The sequence below is a fragment of the Lissotriton vulgaris genome, chromosome 10, assembly GCF_964263255.1.
Source record: "Lissotriton vulgaris chromosome 10, aLisVul1.2, whole genome shotgun sequence".
In the NCBI taxonomy this organism is placed as follows: domain Eukaryota; kingdom Metazoa; phylum Chordata; class Amphibia; order Caudata; family Salamandridae; genus Lissotriton; species Lissotriton vulgaris.
Genome location: NC_141698.1, coordinates 558,849,573 through 558,868,935, shown reverse-complemented (window position 1 = coordinate 558,868,935; position 19,363 = coordinate 558,849,573). Strand labels below are relative to the sequence as shown.

Genomic DNA, 19,363 nt, shown 5'->3' with positions numbered 1-19,363 from the left:
ACCCTTGAAATTGCAATTTCATTTTGCGAATCGCTATTTGCGATGAGCAAATTGCGAGTGTCTTCCCATTCAATCCTATGGGCCTCTAGGCCCATAGGAATGAATGGGGAGATATTCCTTAATCGCGACTCGCAATTAAGGAATAATTAGAAATCGCTATTTCTTGAGTGATTTCTTGATGAATAGCATTTTGCTATTCCTTAATAGCGAATCGGTACATTTCACTACTAAGGAATCACAAAATGTGTTCTTCATGAATCTAGCTGAAAGTGTCTTAGAACCTATTGGTCTAAGCTTTTGTCTGCTTAAATAAATAGCAGCATGTACAATTGACAGCCAGGTTTTCTTCTTTTGTAACTGCATTGTAAAATGGAAGCAGTGTCTGGAGTGTCAGAAGGAGCATTCAAAACAGATTCGTAACACGTTTTAAAATGTTGCCAGTATTTCTCGTTCCCTACAGCAAATATAGTTAAAAATACTTCTATTTACAAAAATTAAGTTTAACCTGATTCCACAAATAATGGTCCTATTGCTTAAAATGTCCGCAGTGATAAATCTATAGAACAGAAAGTGGTTAATTACACACAGACTGCGCGTGCAAAGCATACAATGTAATTGATACAACATTTAGAAAATATACATGTTTACAAAAACAAAATAGAAAAACAAAGTATAAGTATTAATTTACAATCCTAACCAAAACTAAAGGTTTTTAATTATACGCAAAAGTTCACAAGGCATCTAGACACTAATCCAGAACAAAAATAAGGATCAAAGAAAAATAGCCTGCATAATATTTAATTAATCCACTTGGATACAAAGCTATGTTAAGGCCAGGTGATCAGTCTTCTCCAAAAGATTGCAGCTGCCTTCTTCTAGGAGAAAGATGTGATTAACAGCAAATTAGGGAAATTTATTTGGAAGATCTGCAAAGTACCTTCTGAATTTATGCTGTTAATTACTGTTGAAGTGATTGAAATTTTCCAAGCCAGAAAAAAAGAGGAAGAACATTTCCAGAATTGAAGAATGAATAATAATTTTGTGCTTGTTAACAAAGCAGGGGTGCGTACATAAAAAGAGCCATTGTCGATATATAAATGCTCATTCACTTCCCTGCATGAATGCTACTTTTTGATACAGTTCTTATCAAACCAACTTTAATGGAGGGGCCATTAGAAAAAAGAAGGAGTCGAAACACTACTGTGAGGATCAATAGATTTAACATCCAGTGCAACCAGGTAATAAAAAAGCAATTTTTTAAGGTGGCAGCTGAAAGCTCTATCAAATCATCGTATAGCTCAGCCACTGTGTGTGCAAGTAACAGCGGTGGGGCAGTGGGGCTGGGTAAGGCAGATTTCGAGGGACGATGCCAAGGGAAAATGTATTATATATTATATATTTAATTTTCCCTCTGCATCGTCCCTCAGAATCCCCCCCTTACCCGGCCCCAGTGCCCACCATTGTTACCTGCACGGATCGCGGCTGGTATAGCTGTTTGAACACTAGAGGAATCTCTGTTGTCGTGGTGGAGGACTTAACGTCCACCAGTCGGAGACTATGCAGACTGCTTAATTTAGAAATGACCGCCAAGCTAGCAGTCATTTCTAAAGCATTGGCAGAAGCCGCTGTCACTATGGTTCCTGTCAATGCTGTTGAAAGTTTGGTGCACGGCTCCGTCAACATGACCGAGCCCACATCAAACTGTCTACTTCTTCATTTTCAATAGAAGATTCCAAAGCTGGGTTTTCTTTTTGAAAAGAAAAAAGAAAATGCTCTCCTCGCCATGGGAGTTCTCTCCCATGGCGAAGAGAGCATTTACCAGTTTTCACTACCTATTACCACCAGGTTTTCCCTGGCAGTGACAGTGGAAAACTGACCACTAATTCTGCAAATCCATTCAGATGGGTAGAATTATAGGTCTGACTGTAATGGCGCTTAGTGCACAGGGCTGTCGGAGGGGTTCATTTCCCGTGGAGACAGAGTAGTCTCCACCATGATTGAACCTACGGTCCACTCATTTTTTTAAATTTGGCGGGCAGGCCTTTATCTTGGCGACATGTGTAATAAGTTGCTGCTACAATGGAGTATAGATACAGCTAAGATATAAATCAGGACATCAGTTCATTCATCTAACCTAGTACTTTGCCTATCACCTAACTACTATTGCATTGACTTATCCTTCCTTAATTAAAATGAAACAAGATAGATGCAGAATTGTCAACATTTCTGTTACTTTGCAGGACATTTAAAAAAGACAAATGGGAGGAATCCAATTTTCCCTGTGCAATTTGAAGATTTCATACTTGTTTTTACTCTGTCTCATTGTTTATTTAAGTGAGGGCTGATGCCAGTAATTGTCTTGTCACGCCTCAGAGTCTCACAAGGTGTATGCCATGCACATTTAAATGTGTTGTTTACCAATCTCTTAGGGCACCCTTGTGCCAACAGTTTCAAACACAGAGTATCAGCATTCTCAAAATATTCGTCCCTTCATGTTCAGTTTCTTCGAATATGAAGAAATTGGCCATGTCGTAAGTTTTCTTTTAGGGAGCGTAGGGGTGCGATAGGGAAATGTAGAAGGGTTTTACGATCATTTGGTTTGATGCAGAGGCTGACACTAAGATGGCCTTCTGTGTTCTTTACCCATAGGTCTAAAAAATGTTTGCTTTTGATCAGAATGCATCTTGAACTTAAGGTAATAATATGTGCGCTGGATAATCCATATATGAAATAATTAAGTCAGCGGTCCAAAATGACCTAGTCTTTGCTTCTCACTCATCTCACATCATTAGGACACTTTGAGATAATGCAGTAAATCCATAAATACCTGAAGCTAGTGAGCCCTTTACTGCAGAGGTGAGCCCACTCAAATTGGAATGATTCCCTATGAGTGAGGAGTGGGCACTATGATGAGGCATGCCACCTTTAAGTGAGTGAGGGTTCAGCATCCTTATATAGATGCTTTTAGGAGGATGGCCAAAGCTTGACCCAGTAGGAACCACAGGGAAAATCAGGAGAAAAATCTTCACACAAGAATCATACGGTTTGCATGTTTTTGCTTAGAGTACCGTTTATTGATTATATTTTATATGTACATGTGCACACAAAAGAGTAAGATGCAATCAGTGAGGGGTATGAACACCCATGCCTCACTTTTCCCTTGGAATGGAAGCATGGGGCGCGCCACAGAGCAGGTGAGGGGCACCAACTACTTGTGAATACAGGCTTCTGTATCAGTAGACAGAGACTGGATATTGCAAAAGAGGCATCTGTAATGCAAAAAGGCTTCTACTGCAGGGCCAACATCACTATGTCTTGTTAATTCAGGGGCCTCACACTTGAACAGCTTCAGCTGTTACCATGTTCTCTGTTACTTAATTGTCTATTCATGTGAAAGTAAGAAGCAGATCCAGGTGGGTGTGGTATGTATTGTAAGCAAGGAAAAACATCTTTGCTATAAAGACACCTTTATAGGATCGTCTTCTAATCCTTCATTTGTTTGAAAACACTGTTCGGTGATAGGTAGAAGTGCACATATGAAATGAATCAATCACAAGCTAGAGATATGTATGGTGATTTGTGGACCTGGGTCCGTATTCCAATAAGTGCATCAGGGGCACCACGGGCGTTAGTGCCCGGTTTGCGCGCCACTGGGGCATTTTGGTATTACAGAAGGGGGCGCAGAAGGTTATGCGTCCCCTTCAGCAATATCAATATAGCTGATACACTTAAAGCGCATGCCCTATGCAAATGAGGGAATTCCTTTGCCTCTGCACCCACTCCATAGTCCAGATTAGGGCGCAAAGGCAACAAAGCTCTCAGGGGGCCTGCTAGGTGGCGAACTGTGAGTGCGCCCCCTGAGAGCAGCCCTCTGGAGGGGAGTAAAAAGGGCCTATGCTCCCCCCAGACATCCCCTTTAAAAGTGCAGCAAGGTGCTGACTGTACAGTGAAAACATGGAGGGGCTGCAGCTCTGTGTTTTCACATGAAAGCGCTACCCTGGGGGCAGTGCATACATCGTAATAGCGTGCATTGTCATTGTTTGCGCCCAGCGCACCTTTTAAAAGGTGCACCCGGGGCAAAGAATGACAATGCGTAATACGGTCCCTGATAAACAACAATGAGATAATCTCAATGGCCTGCACGCAAACTTCAGGTCAATGTAAAAATATAGCAACTAGTACAAAGGGTACAGTTTCTAGTCTTTCTTTGGTAAAACCTAATGTGGATAGTATCTCAAAGTCCACAGCTCCAGGTAAATTTGACATCCTCTGTACCATAGCAAGATATTGCAAGAGAGCTGAGTAAACCATTTGTTAACCTATTCACACCTCAACGCCTCATATGTTATGAATTAGATGGAAACGTGCATTGAATACACAGCAGTAAGAGACAGAGGCAATAGTGTAAACATGGTAACGTATGTATTTTAGCATGCATAGTTTCAAAGGCTCACCTTATGGCTAAAAAATGGAAGCTGAGTGCAGTGAAGCTCATGCTCACACTCACACATATAGTGCTCATCGGGGTTGGTTTCCAACTTGATCTTCTGCACAGTTGAACATTCATGCCGTAGATTCTTTGCATCACCTGTGCAATGAGGGAGGAAAGAAAACAAATTCTCATTATTAATAACTAGGGAGGTTGGTTACAATAATGCAGCAAATTGTAATTCCTATTGATTTAGGAATAGTTATTTATAAAGCCTGAACTTCTTCACCTAAACAATGATTCTTGTGAGTGTTTGTAACTGTAAAGTTTTGAAATTTAGATAATGGTGATATTATAATTGAAATCCAGGCATTGGAACATAACACTATCAAATTTCAAGAACTAATTGCTCTGTCAGTCAAGTAACTCTCCTGTTCTGCTGTTACATGAGGGTGGGTTCAGGGTGGGTTCAGTGTGTTTTACGCAATGAGACTGGACCAACACCCCGTTCCGATCTTGCACAAAACATTGAAGGTCAGGTCGCTCCCCACGCCACATGGCTCCCCCTGTGTACGCCCGTGACTCCTTGCCCCCGGCTGCCGCTGCCGAGAGTTCGCCGCTGGTGTGCTCCTGTGGCTGCGATCGGTTGACTGCTTTGTGCCTCTCATACTATTATTGTGTTTCAATTCTATTTTCATTCTCATTTCGTTTTTGTTATCGTTTGTTTTGTAGTGTAGGCGCCCTTAGCGCCCCTTGCCCTCTGTGCCCCCCCGCTCCCTGCTTCCCGCCGCACCCCATCTGCCCCGCCCCCTTTGCCTTCTGTGTCCCGTCCCCCACGCCCATTGGCCGCCCCGCTCCCCCCTCCCAGCTGCTCCTCCCTCCCACTTGGCCTTTTATGGAGGACGCCGCGCGGCAGTGAGTGTGACCCTTGACCCTGCTCGCAGGTCAGGTCGCTCCCCACGCCGCGCGGCTCCCCCTATGCGCCCGTGACTCCTTGCCTCCTCCTGCTGCCGTGAGTTCGCCACTGGTGTGCTCCTGTGGCTGCAATCGGGTGACTGCTTTGTGCCTCTCAAACTGTTATTGTATTTCAATTCTATTTTCATTCTCATTTCGTTTTTGTTATTGTTTGTTTTGTAGTGTAGGCGCCCTTAGTGCCCCTTGCCCTCTGTATCCCCCCGCTCCCGGCTTCCCGTCGCTGCACCCCTGCGGCCCTGCCCCCTTTGCCCTCTGTGTCCCGTCCCCGTCCCCCACGCCCATTGGCTGCCCCGCTCCCGCCTCCCAGCTGCTCCTCCCTCCCACCTAGCCTTTTATGGAAGACGCCGCGCGGCAGTGAGTGTGACCCTTGACCCTGCTTGCAGGTCAGGTCGCTCCCCACGCCGCATGGCTCCCCCTGTGCGCCCGTGACTCCTTGCCCCCTGCTGCCGCTGATGAGAGTTCGCCGCTGGTGTGCTCCTGTGGCTGCGATTGGGTGACTGCTTTGTGCCTCTCATACTGTTATTGTATTTCAATTCCATTTTCATTCTCATTTCGTTTTTGTTATCGTTTGTTTTGTAGTGTAGGCACCCTTAGCGCCACTTGCCCTCTGTACCCCCCGCTCGCCTTTTATGGAGGATGCCGCGCGGAAGGGCAGCGGACGCGCGCAGCGGGCACGCCAAAGGCAAGCCCGTCTGCACCCGTCCGCGCCTGGAACGCGCCCAGCGCCAGAACTCCTGGACCCTGCGCCCCCCGCAATGCCAGACTCCGATACGACGCCAACGCCCTCCTTGCCCTCAACACCAGCCGGGACCGCCGCTGCTTCCAGGCTGCCCCGAAATACACCCACAGACCCTTCTCCTGCCTCACCTGCAACTTCTCCTGTGACAGAACCACCAAGACTCCAAAGACTGGACCCAACCACCTCCACTGCATACTCCTCAATACCCGCTCCACACGCAAGCACGCCATCGAGCTCTGGGACCTACTCGACACAACGGCCCCAGATGTGGCGTTCCTGACCGAGACTTGGTGGAACGAATCCTCGACACCGGACATCGCCATAGCCATCGCGGACGGCTACAAGATCACCCGCAGGGATCGCGCAAACGGAATCGGAGGAGGAATAGCCATCGTCCACAAGGCCAGACTCCAGGTCCACACCCTCGCAGACGACTCTCTCAACTCCGCCGAACACCTTCACTTCCGGATCCACACTGACCTCAACACCACTCTCAGAGGAACACTCGTCTACAGACCTCCCGGACCCCGGGCCCTGTTCAGCGACTCCATCGCCGACCTCACCAGTACCCACGCACTCGCCTCCACGGACTACATCATCCTTGGGGACCTGAACCACCCTTCGAAAACAACGACGACTCCAACTCCGGCACCCTGATCGACAACCTCGCAAACTTCGGCCTCCGACAACTCGTCACCGAACCCACCCACGCCGCCGGCCACACGCTCGACCCCATCTTCGCTACAAGCACCCACGTCGCCTTCAACCACACCACCGAACTCCACTGGACCGACCACCACTGCATCCACTTCACATTCGAAAAGGCAACCACATTAAACTTGCACATGATACTTTGCTTTTAAAATTGTTGTCCTGATTTCACCTTGCTGCTCTTACCTGTCTTGACCGCATTACCCTCCCGTAGCCCCGGTCCGACACGGCTTGTGCCGATTGCTCGGGGGCTGACCCGGGAGCTTTCTGCACCACTTCCGGTAGATGCCGGAGTTAGCGCTCCAGTCTCTGGCGTTTCCTAGATTACATAGGGCACAGAGCAGGGGCGATTGCAGTGAACGCGTGCAGCCTGGCAATCAGCAGACGCCGCTAGCTGCTCTTAATCTTTTTTAAACTTTCACATGATACTTTGCTTTTAAAATTGTTGTCCTGATTTCACCTTGCTGCTCTTACCTGTCTTGACCGCATTACCCTCCTGTAGCCCCGGTCCTACACGGCTTGTGCCGATTGCGCGGAGGGCTGACCCAGGAGCTTTCTGCACCACTTCCGGTGGATGCCGGAGTTAGCGCTACAGTCTCTGGCGTTCCCTAGATTACATAAGGCACAGAGCAAGCGTGCGCGCAGCGGACGCGCGCAGCGGGCGCGCCAAAGGCAAGCCCATCTGTGCCCGTCCGTGCCTGGACCGGGCCCAGGGCCATATTCCCTAGTGCAAACAACTTAGCCGTCTGGCTTTGCTACTTCAGCACGGCCCTACTTAACCTACGTCCATCAGCTAGCTGTCCATGTACTCAGTTTACTTTTTATGGAGTTTCTCATCTCCCTAAAGTCTGCACCCACTGCCTCTTTAAAATAAATATTAACCCAAGTTTACACACCACCTCCCCATCGTTCTCTATCAACAAAAAAAGTACCAATATCTTAGCAGCTCTCATTAACGCCAGGTCTCTGGGCAAACATAAAGAGGAAATAGCAGAGCTAATTATCCTTTATAAATTAGATCTTCTTTTTATTACGGAAACCTGGACCAATCCCTCTTTGGAGCCAGACCTATTAGTGGCTGTTCCAGAAGGCTATAACATCCTAAGACAGTACAGAGCCATTAAAATAGGGGGTGGAATTGCCATAATTTATCGCAGCAATTTTAAAACATCCATAAACCAAGTCCCACTCGCCACATGCGAGGCAATCTACTTTTCCATTGCCCTGGGTCCCTCTCAACGCCTTAAGGGCATTCTATTCTATCGCCCACCTGGTAAGTAAGACACAATTTCTAACCACTTTTTTCGAAATGGTGGAATCTTTAGCCACCGAAAACTCAACCACCATCCTTGGCGATTTCAACTTTCCCTTAGAAAGTTCGACAGATAACGATACCAAAAGCCTTATATCAGAGCTAGAGTCCTTGGGTCTTACACAACTGGTCTCCAAAAGTACCCATGAAGCAGGCCACACCTTAGATGGGGTGTTTTCCAATGTTAAAAACATCGAGATAAAAGAGGTCCTACCTCTTGCCTGGTCAGACCATCATGCGGTAATATTTGAAATCCCTCTTGATTCTCCATCACATACAACCACCACGATACACGCTACAACCACGTTTAAGTCATGGAAAAATCTCGATAGTCAACAGCTCATGGAACTCCTGCCTACATCACAACCTGAGATCTCAGACGATCCAAATATAGCTGCTAAAGCATACACCCACTGGCTATCTAATGCCATGAATAAACTAGTACCTATGAAATCACTATCAAAAAATCGAAACTCCCCATCGGCCCCTTGGTTTACCAGTGCTCTCAGAGATCAAAAACAGAAATGTAGAAACCGGGAAAGACACTGGAGAAAGACATACTCCACCAAAGAGAAACTGCTTTATAAAAATGAACTCACAAAATATAAAGCTATGATTCTCCAAGAATAAAGCCTATACTACTCTACTCAGATAGAACGAGCGAAAAACTCCAATAAACAACTTTTTCAAGATGTATCCAAACTCTCACAACTACCCTCACAAACTGCCCCTCCACCTTCGCAAGCTTTTTGTAATAATCTAGCTAACTATTTCTATGACAAAGTTAATAACATAAATACCAACTTCTCTGATCGTAGTAAAGAGCTTCCACTTTTTCAACCCATGGACGATTCTCAGCCCATCTTTAGGCAGTTTCAAAAGGTCAACACAATCCAAGTAATAAATGCCATGACACTATTAAATCAGGCTCTGCGAATGACCCCTGCCCACCTTCAATACTTCTCCCAGTTGCCGAAATCATAGCCCCCCTACTTACAGAAATATTTAACTCAATGTTTCGCACTGGTATCTATCCTACCATTTGGAAAGACACCCTTCTTAAACCCCTCTTGAAAAAACCCTATCTAGATTCTGAAGACACCAAAAATTACAGACCCATCGCCAGTCTGCCTTTTGCAGCCAAACTGGTAGAAAAATGAATGAACACCCAAATTTCCCAGTATATTGAAGATCACTACCTACTGGACGATACCCAGTTTGGCTTTCGCAAGAATCATAGTACTGAGACAGCCCTCATTAAAGCTTCAGATGAAATGAGAACCATTCTTGACCAGGGAGGGACAGCAGTGCTCATTCTGCTGGATTTATCAGCTGCCTTTGACACGGTCGATCACAACACCCTGATCAACCGTGTCAACACCATGGGCATCCAGGACAAAGCCAGAGAAATAATCTCCTCCTTCCTCTCCAACCGCACCCAGGCGGTTACGTTGGGCAATTTCAACTCTGCCCAAATGACACTAACGTGTGGCGTCCCTCAGTGCTCATCCCTAAGTCCAGCGCTTTTTAACGTTTATGTAGCAGACTTAGCGAGAGTCATCAAGTCTCATGGGATGAGCCTAACATCCTACGCGGATGACACTCAGTTGGTACTGCCTATAAAAAACAACGGAGAGAGAATAACAGCCAATTTTCAGCACGGCATATCGGCCATCAGCAATTGGATGGCCACTAACTGCCTTAAATTAAACTCCGAAAAAATGGAAGTGATGATTTTTGGCAAGCTTTACCCAACTTGGTCAAACTCCTGGTGTCCCACAGATCTAGGTCTTCCGCCTAACCCTGTTACCAAGGTCAGAAACCTTGAAATACTACTTGATGACAAATTGACATTTGCTGCTCATGCAAACACCATCGTCTCAGCCTCCATTTACAAACTCAAAACTAAAAAAAAAATCCTCCCCTATCTCCCCCCTAATTCAGTAAAAACACTGGTTACAGCTTTTGTGATGTCTTCACTGGACTATTGCAATAGACTCTTTATTAATGCCCAACAAAAGTCATTTGAAAACTGCAGTCTGTGCAAAACGCCGCAGCAAGAATGCTTTCAGGAACTCCAAAGTTCAAACCCATTGCCCAAGTTATTAAAGGCTACCACTGGCTCGCGGTGAAGAACCGAATAAAGTTTAAGGCACTGCGCATTGCCTACAAAGCCTCCCGCAAGCAAGGACCATGCTTTCTCCTCAATTCTCTAGCTTTTTATGTCCCCAATAGATCACTACGATCTTCTAATGCACTCCTGATGTCTGTGCCACGGACCAAAACCGCCTCCTGGGGCGATCGTCGATTTGTTGTTTCTACAGCCAAACTATGGAACTCTCTGGATAAGGACACCAGATCCTGTCCTACACTGATGGCCTTCAGAAGAAAAATAAAAACTTGGCTGTTCAATCACTAAAAACCCTCTTTTCCCCCCTCTTTTACTGCCATGTTCACAGCGCTGAGACGCCCTTGGGCATTTGTTGTGCTTTATACATTTCATAAATAAATAAACCACGCACCACCACACTCAACAGCTACCCCGCCGCTGCTGGGGCAAAATCACCCAGAACCAACTGACCTCCGCCCTCGCCCTGGACCCTCCAACCGACCCCACAGATCCTGACACCGCCGCCCGAAGCCTTAGACAGTGCATCGAAGACTGCGCCAACACCCTAGCCCCGCTAAAGAAGCCCTCCATCAACCACTCTATCAAGAAAGCCGCCTGGTTCACCGAAGAACTCCAGACCTCCAAACACTCATGCCGGATGCTAGAAAAAAAATAGCTCCAAGACCGCACGTCAGACAACCACGCTGCCCACAAGGACGCCATTCGCAGACACCACCAACTCATCAGAACAACCAAGAGATCCTCCTTCAAAGCCCACCTGGACAACAACGCACACGATTGCAAAGAGCTCTTCAGCATTGTCAAGGAACTCTCCAACCCCAGTACCAACACCAATGACATCCCGCACTCGCAAGAACTGTGTGACTCACTGGCCACTTTCTTCCACCGCAAGATCATAGACATCCACGACAGCTTCAACGCACCGACCATGACTGACCCCACCCCGAACACCACCTGCACCAACCAGCTGACATCCAGAGCCCACGTCAACGACGACAAGACACGAAAGAATAAACTCCATCCACTCGGGAACACCAGCAGACCCCTGCCCACACCACATGTTCAACAAAGCAGACGCCACCATCGCACCCCAACTACGAAAGGTCATCAACATCTCCTTCGACTCAGCAACATTCCCGGAAAGCTGAAAGCACGCCGAAATCAACTCCCTCCTCATAAAGCCCAAGGCAGACCCCAAGGACCTCAAGAACTTCCGCCCCATCTCCTTGCTCCCCTTCCCGGCGAAGGTCATTGAGAAAATCGCCAATACACAGCTGACCCGCCACCTCGAGGACAACAACATCCTAGACCCGTCGCAATCCGGATTCAGACGGAACCACAGCCCAGAGACAGCCCTCATTGCTGCCACAGACGACATCCGACTCCAACTAGACAACGGCGAAACCTCAACCCTCATCCTCCTGGACCTGTCAGCTACCTTCGACACGGTCTGCCACCACACACTAAGAACACGCCTCCAAGAAGCCGGAATTCAGGAAAAAGCCCTGGACTGGACCACCTCCTTCCTCTCCGACAGAACCCAGAGGGTCCGCCTCCCACCCCACCATTCCAAAGCTACCAACCTCATCTGCGGCGTACCCTAGGGCTCATCCCTCAGCCCGACGCTGTTCAACATCTACATTGCCCCCCTCGCTCAAGTGTCCCACCAACATGACCTGAACGTAATTTCCTACGCCGACGACACCCAGCTCATCCTCTCCCTCACCAAGGACCCACACACCGCCAAAACCAACCTCCACGAGGGAATGAAGGCCGTCGCCGAGTGGATGAGGAGCAGCCGTCTGAAGCTGAACTCAGACAAGACGGAAGTCCTCATCCTCGGCCCCACCCCATCTGCCTGGGGCGACTCCTTGTGGCCGACAACGCTAGGAACAGCACCGATGCCCACGGACCACGCACGCAACTTGGGAGTCATCCTCGACTCCTCCCTCTCCATGTCCAAGCAGGTCAGCGCCGTCTCCTCCTCCTGCTACAACACCCTCCGCATGCTTCACAGGATCTACAAGTGGACCCAAGCCCTTGTCAGCAGCCGGCTGGACTACGGCAATGCACTCTACGCGGGAATCCCGACCAAACACCTACAGCAACTACAACGCATCCAGAAAGCCTCGGCCCGTCTGATCCTCAACCTCCCCCAATGCAGCCACATAACCCCCCACCTCAGAGACCTTCAGTGGCTCCCCATCAACAAGAGGATCACCCTCAAGCTCCTCACCCATGCTCACAAATCACTCCACAACTCCGGACCAGCCTACCTGAACAACAGACTCAACTTCTACACCGCCGCCCGCCAGCTCCGCTCCGCCAGCCTCACCCTCGCGACGTCCCACGAATCCAGCGTACCACCTCCGGAGGCAGATCCTTCTCCTTCCTCGCTGCCAACACCTGGAACACCCTCCCCACCCACCTGTGGCAGACCCAGGACTTGCTCACCTTCAGGAAGCTTCTCAAGACCTGGCTCTTCGAGCAGTAGAAGCAGCAACCTCCACCCCGTAGCGCCTTAAGACCCTCACGGGTAAGTAGCGCGCTTTACAAGTTCTGTGATTGATTGATTAATTAAACTAGCTCGCTCTCTAGGCATTCTCTAAGGTGACTTATCTGAGGAAAGTGCCTCCTGTCAACTGGTTGATTTTGACTAGGGGTGAGCGGTAAACTCCGCTCCACTGGCGGAGTTCTCAGAGTTTTGCCACCACTATTAGTTTAGGGCTTAGACTGCCCTTCATCTGTGTGCGTGCCTATGCACGGTCCTACCTTTTCATCAGGACTACAGTTCCGATGTTGCCCTCTCCCTGTCTGTAAAAGTGCAAATACATTTTCCTATTTGTGTTTCCCTGATCAGCGCAGGTCTCCTCCCAACCTCCGGCCTTTCCTCGGTCATGACAGCTGCCTGCAGTATTCTGTGTGGGCGCAGAAATCCCTGTTCCAGACTGTACTTCAGGAGATGAGGCAAGGAGTGGCTCAGGGCCAGGCAGCCTCTTACCACTGTGAAACTCATGGAACTAATCACAGTGTGCAAATGGTACAAGATGGGGAGAGTGGTGCCCTAACATTGGTTGCCCATGGGAGGCTGTCTGCAGGTCTAGTGGTGTGTGCGCTCCCATCCATCCATGCGAACTGGCACTTTGTGAATCCCAGGGTGCAGATGGAGGTGATCGCCGGGGCTAGTCTGGAGATCACAGGAAAGGGAAAGCAGCAGCTGACAGTGGAGGCACTGATGAACCAGTAAAGTTGACAATAATGGTTCCTGCTTCTTCAGAGTTGTGGCTAAGCAGGTAAAAAAAAAAATGTATTCACTAATTAATCTATGGTTGCAGTAGTATGAACCAGCAACAGAGCACCGCCAGCTGGCAAAGGTGCACATTGGTCAGAATGGGGATCGCCCACCACAATCTCAAGGTGCACCTAGAGTGACCACAGGCGATTCAGACATTGGTTTGTGTTCTGTGTTTGCGATCAGTAACTTTCTGACTCTTGCTTGAATTTCCCGTCAATCACGGTGGCCCATACCGCTCGCTTTTTTTCATCTGTCTGCATTACACATCCTGTCGCCCTCAGCTCTCCTTCGCTATACTCATACCTTTTCTGTGTTCAGCTCTCAAACTGCCTTTTCTTCTTTCTCCCACGCTCCTGTGTGCTCTCCACTTTATGCCCACTTTAGCCATTTGGATACACTCTGGTTCCCTGTTTCCTCAGTTCTCTTTACTCCACTTGATGTTCCCTTAATGTCATGGGAGGCCAGATTCAGATGTATTAATAACGTTCATTGTGTGCCTAGAGAGGGTAGCTGAGCATGAACTTGTGGGAGATATTGCTTTGCTCTTACTCTTTAGCGATTATTGTGATTTGTGACAGCTTACCTTTAGGTTGAGTCCTAGGCGTTTAACCTCTCATCAACAAGTTTGCTTTCCTAAATCGTTTCTCCATCGATTTTATTATGGTTCAAATATAAAGTAATATATATTTGCACGTTAAATCAAGTAATTTGCAGTGATATTTCTTAAAACTTTCAGCACTTATGTTAGCGTTGGTTGGTCACTCACAAAGATTTCTCAGATGGCTGAGCTGCAATGGGCACTTTGCTCAAAACGGGATGGGGTTGGTGAATGGATATTTTCTAGGTGTGCATAAGTGAATTTAAGATGCGGCTGCATGCATCAAGCCCACCTAAAATAATCCAACGTTAAGCTTGGGGCGTTGCTGGCAATAGTGCAGCAGGTGAAGTGGCACCGGGGTCCAGAGTGCGAGGGGGGCCTCTGCATCACATTTATGGCTGTAATTTGCTACTCAGTTTGTGGTAGGTAGGCTCATTTATCTTCCTTCCCTTAGAGCTCGTAACAGCCCAGCTACACCGCTGGCTTGACTGTGCAAATTCTGTAGTAAGGGTAGCTGGTGTGAGGGGTACCGAGGCATCTCCTGGATGATTCGCTGCATGCCCGATTGCCTTAATCTTCCGCTAATGCACACTGGGGTAATCGGTGTGGGCACTTTGTGTCGTTGGGGGGCGTGCTGCACTGGACGATGGTCGGGATTCTCGTTACTGGGCCATGAGGGGCATATTTCAAGCTAGTCTGTATGCAGTATACACAATAGCAAAGGAGTTGTGTGTCCTTGAGCTGCATGGTGGCCAGTGGTCCAGGGTGGGGTACATGTCCAGGCATGTATTGCGTCAGGAAGAGTAGCAAGGAGGCAGAAAAGTTGGTGGTGCACACTTCCTTGCCTCCACGGGCTGAAAATCCCTTGTCAATCATCAATGGTGTTGCACAAGCTCTGCACAGGGGTGGGAGGAGAGTGTGACACACTATACCCCCGAATCACTCCACTGAGAGCACTCTCACGCCGCAATAACTTTGAGTGAAGTTCCATGGAGATAAGACTAGGTGGCTTTTGGGACAGGGGTTTCCCAACAACAGGTTTAACCATCTCAGTGCAGCATACCTCTGTCATCCGACCCGAGATGTAAAGAATACATCGAAAGTGTACTCGCAAAATTCACTTACATCCTGCCACTGAAACCCCTTAACAGTTTCACATTGCAGGAACATCTTCCCATATGAGTCTCCAATTTCTGTCTGCAACCACCCAAGACTGGGAAACTCAGCAGTAGGGCTTACTGCCCACGTGTGGAGCACAGCAGAGGGCACGAGTGTGCACCTTACTCAAGTGAGTCACCTGGTCCACCAAAGACCAAACCAGGCCCTAAATGTTTCGATTCTTTGACTACACTGGTCTAACAAATGGGTGGCAGCCAAGCCCAGAAGACAGACCATCATGCTATACCCATTTTGATAAAAACATTCTAGCATCAGGCAGGGTGAGTGGGAGTGTGGCCAAGAAATTTTATGAGATATGGCTAAACACATACAAAAACCTGTCCAGGGGATTACCCAGAGGTAAATCAAATATTCCTGATAATTATCTGTGTTTCCCTCTCTTGTGATGCACTACAAGACTATAAATGTAAGGAAATGTCTATAGGAAAAGGTAGGGGATGATGCATAGATACAACTAAACCAGCAAGGTAATAAAAAGAATATAGAATGTAAAGACTAAATCAAGTACAGAATAAGAAAACATAACAGCTATCCAACATAACAATGATGAAGAACATCAACAAAGGTAGGTATGAAGAAAGTGTCTTTGGTGGGCAATGTTAACTTACACTTTTTGGCAACATATAGGCTAAAAGAATTAAACATAAAAATATTACTTGATGCAAACTATGCTTACTAAAGAGTCTCAGCACACAAAGCATAGTCACATGGGCTGGTGGGGTTCATTACCTTGGTAGATATATGCTGATTCTGTATGGGGATGTTGCAGTCTTTCAAATATCCATCCTGGCACTTCAACCAAGTAACAGTGTGGCTCTACAACATTCAGAAATGAGTCCTAAGTGGCTTCAGCGGTTCTTCTGTAACCATGCAATGATGACAAAGTGGGTGAAGAGTGGACAAGTCATTGGGCTCTAGGTTTTCTCTGGCTCTAATCTCCTTTAGATGACCATTCTTGTGGGCACCACAAGCATCTTATTCACTATTCCTGGGCCAGTGATATGGCAAACAGGACCTGAATCTCACAAGAGTGTCCTCTTAATGTTTCTGTCCTCTCTCTTTTTCTTGGGTCCCACCCCTACCAAGCTTCATGACACATGCACAGTAGACGAGCAGGGCAATGAAACAAAGAGAGTAACACACTAGTTCCAAGACTGCTACAGAGCTGTCTGGTTGTACTCTAGTAAGTAGGCTCAGTATAAAAGTAACTTTGGAGTATAGAAGAACAGATTTGCTACAAAGTTAATTGGCGCTCTGTAGGAGAAAACTGGAAATCCATGTTCCATTTTTGTGACCGAAGGTACTCTGATGATAATGTGCTCCTAAACTAACGAGGCTAGGACCTGGTTTTACAAGCAATTTGACTGTGCCACGACCTTCTACTGAGAGCTACTTTCAGACCTCTTGTATCACATAGAGGTCCCCATAGAATTCATGTTGGTAGAGGGCTACGCTATGGCTCATGGGCCCAATGTGCCCAGTCCTTCACTTGTATTTCAAAGAGATGCCATTTGGTTGTACAGATGTGCAGGTGGATTCCCTATTTTGAACTTTGAACCAAGAGGACTGGACCATTTCCAGTGAAGACAACTGATACATTCAATGCCAAACTTAATGTGAAACATTCTTAACAGCTAAGTCCAAAGGATTAGATTCGCACTGAGATTTTCAAATGATTCTTATCACATATAGATATAGCACATACTCATAAACAAACGTTCATAGAGTAGCTGAGATGTCCCTACGTGTTTAACCTTCTTTTTATAACCTTTTATAAAATACAGATTTAAAAGTGCATTCAATTACCCTAACTACACAAACCTTTCATTTGGGCACATAAATAATATTGCTTTGAAGTGATCAGTCTTTAAACACTTTATTAAAATACCATAAAATAGTTGACAGATTGGTTCATCTCTGATATTACCCCAGAGCACTTGTATTGCCAGAGAGATGTAATAACTTTTTAAGGCACATTTTTAAATGTTTAAACCTATGTCTTTTTAGTATGATGAAATTTAATTTAAAAGCGTACCAGAACTAAATATATATATACCATATCCTGAAGTTGCGAGAGATGGAGCTCCCCGCCACCCATGATCTACCTAGCCTCATGTAGCAGCCACTCCTCCCCACTTCCCCTAGAGGCACTTCACTAGGAACCTTGGACGTTCAATCCTGCTGCTAGGGTGTAGAGCACAACTGTGGGGCTGCTGAGACCTCCCAACTGCAGCTCTGACTCCATCTCAAAATGGTGGCTCCACTTTGTTTGCGGAGGCCACACTGTTTTTGCCCACAGCACTGATTTATTGCGGGTGGGGTGGCCCTCCCTTCTGTGCACAACCATTGGGGGCCAGCAAACCTGGAATCTCCCCATGGCCCCCATCCAGCAATTTACAGGAGCCAGCACCTGGCCATGGACTTGTGGCCCACCCAGTTTCTCAAGGGCTTTCTCTGGGCTGCCCTTGGCTACGATGGAGTGTGTTTTTGTGGGGCTTGGGCCCTGTGCTTTTTTCTACTGGTGAAGGCCTGTGGCCTAGTGAGCCTTCCTGCCCCACCGCCTGAGGAACCCCGGAACGCCAGTGTTTGACTGCTGGCCCTCTCCAATTAGCCATTAGTAGAGTGCTGAATTGGGGGCGATGAGGCCCCGCACTGTACTCTTGACGTGGGGCCTGTATATAGAGGAGGACTCTGCAAGCATCTGGAGATGTTCCTTGCCTGCCACTGTTGCTCAGCTTGAAGGTGGGTGATCAATATGCCCTTTTGCAGGATAACAGCTTCACTTGACTGATTCTGGGTTCTCATGTTCACATTTTTAATGCCATAGACCTTTGTTGATTTGTCCCGCCTTGTACCGTTGGGATAATTGGTGACTCTTCCTGCGTCTCTGCGCTTCCTGGGAGTCTGTGCCCTATCTTGGTGCCAACATGGGGTGCACCTGATGCCCTAAGGATGCTGCGTACAGAAGCGCCCTCTTACAGGGAATCAAGCAGGGCACTGGCGACAGAGACACTGCATATATGGATGACAAGTTCCGTAAACTCCTGGCCACCACCGACGTTTCTGGGAAATGCTTGGAGCGCAAAATTAACTCCCTGTCTGTTGAACTGGTTCTGATCCATGAGGATGTGCAGACGATTTTAGAATAGGTTACTGCTCTGGAGAACTCGGTGTAGAGCCTAGCTCCAGTGGTTCTGTTGGCGGATCATTGTATCTCCTCTTTTGAGGCACAGACTAAGCACTTGGCAACCTGTTTGGATGACTAGGAGGATTGGGCTAGGTGTAATAACATCCGAGATGTGGGGCTGCCTGAGCATGCTGAGGAGGATTCCCTGATGGCTTACCTCAGGACATGGCTCCAGTAGGTCAGGTCCTCCGAAGGTCTCTCCAAATTCTATGCCTTAGAACATGCGCACCTCATCCCCGGGCGCGCCTATTTCTGTGGTAGCCTACATTTTTACATTTTCGGGGCCGGTATCATCTCCTACAGGAGCAGGCTCATGCACATGGCTCGTTTATGGAGGACAATGCCAAAGTGTTTTCTACTATGACTTAAACTCTTCAGGTTTAAACTCAGAGGTTAGCCGTTATAGTGGTCAAGGCTGGTCTGTGAATCTAAATCAAAACCAGGCCCTGGCAAAGTGCTCGGCAGGGGTTGCGACAGAGCAGTTTGCCAGGGCCAGTTTCTGGCTTTTTTGTTACAGGCCCGATATTGCAGCTAGCTGCAAAAACGTCCCTGGAACGAAAATGGCCATAGGGGCCCGAAACTGCCCCCCCTCCTTGCTAGCTGCCCACCGGGGAAACACCCGGTGTCCACTACGACCAGTCCGGCCTGATAGTGGTCAAGAAACTATAAAACATGGGCCTCTTTGCTCGCCCCTGCTCATGTGTAGGTCCAGTCTAAGAATAAGGTGCATTTTTTCTTTGATCCGTCTGTGGCCCCGGGATGAGTTCAAACTCCACGAGAAGGGCATGGTGCGGCCTGAATAGACTG

General features: G+C 47.6%; 1 protein-coding gene across 1 annotated transcript in view; it reads right to left on the bottom strand.

The window, feature by feature from the left end:
• APOLTP (apolipoprotein lipid transfer particle homolog) overlaps nt 1-19,363 on the bottom strand; it is a 1,141,779-nt gene that overhangs the window by 704,069 nt on the left and 418,347 nt on the right. Inside the window, exon 23 of the mRNA XM_086941409.1 lies at nt 4,455-4,588. Coding sequence (XP_086797535.1) covers nt 4,455-4,588 — 134 coding nt within the window. The remainder of the gene's footprint in view (nt 1-4,454; nt 4,589-19,363) is intronic.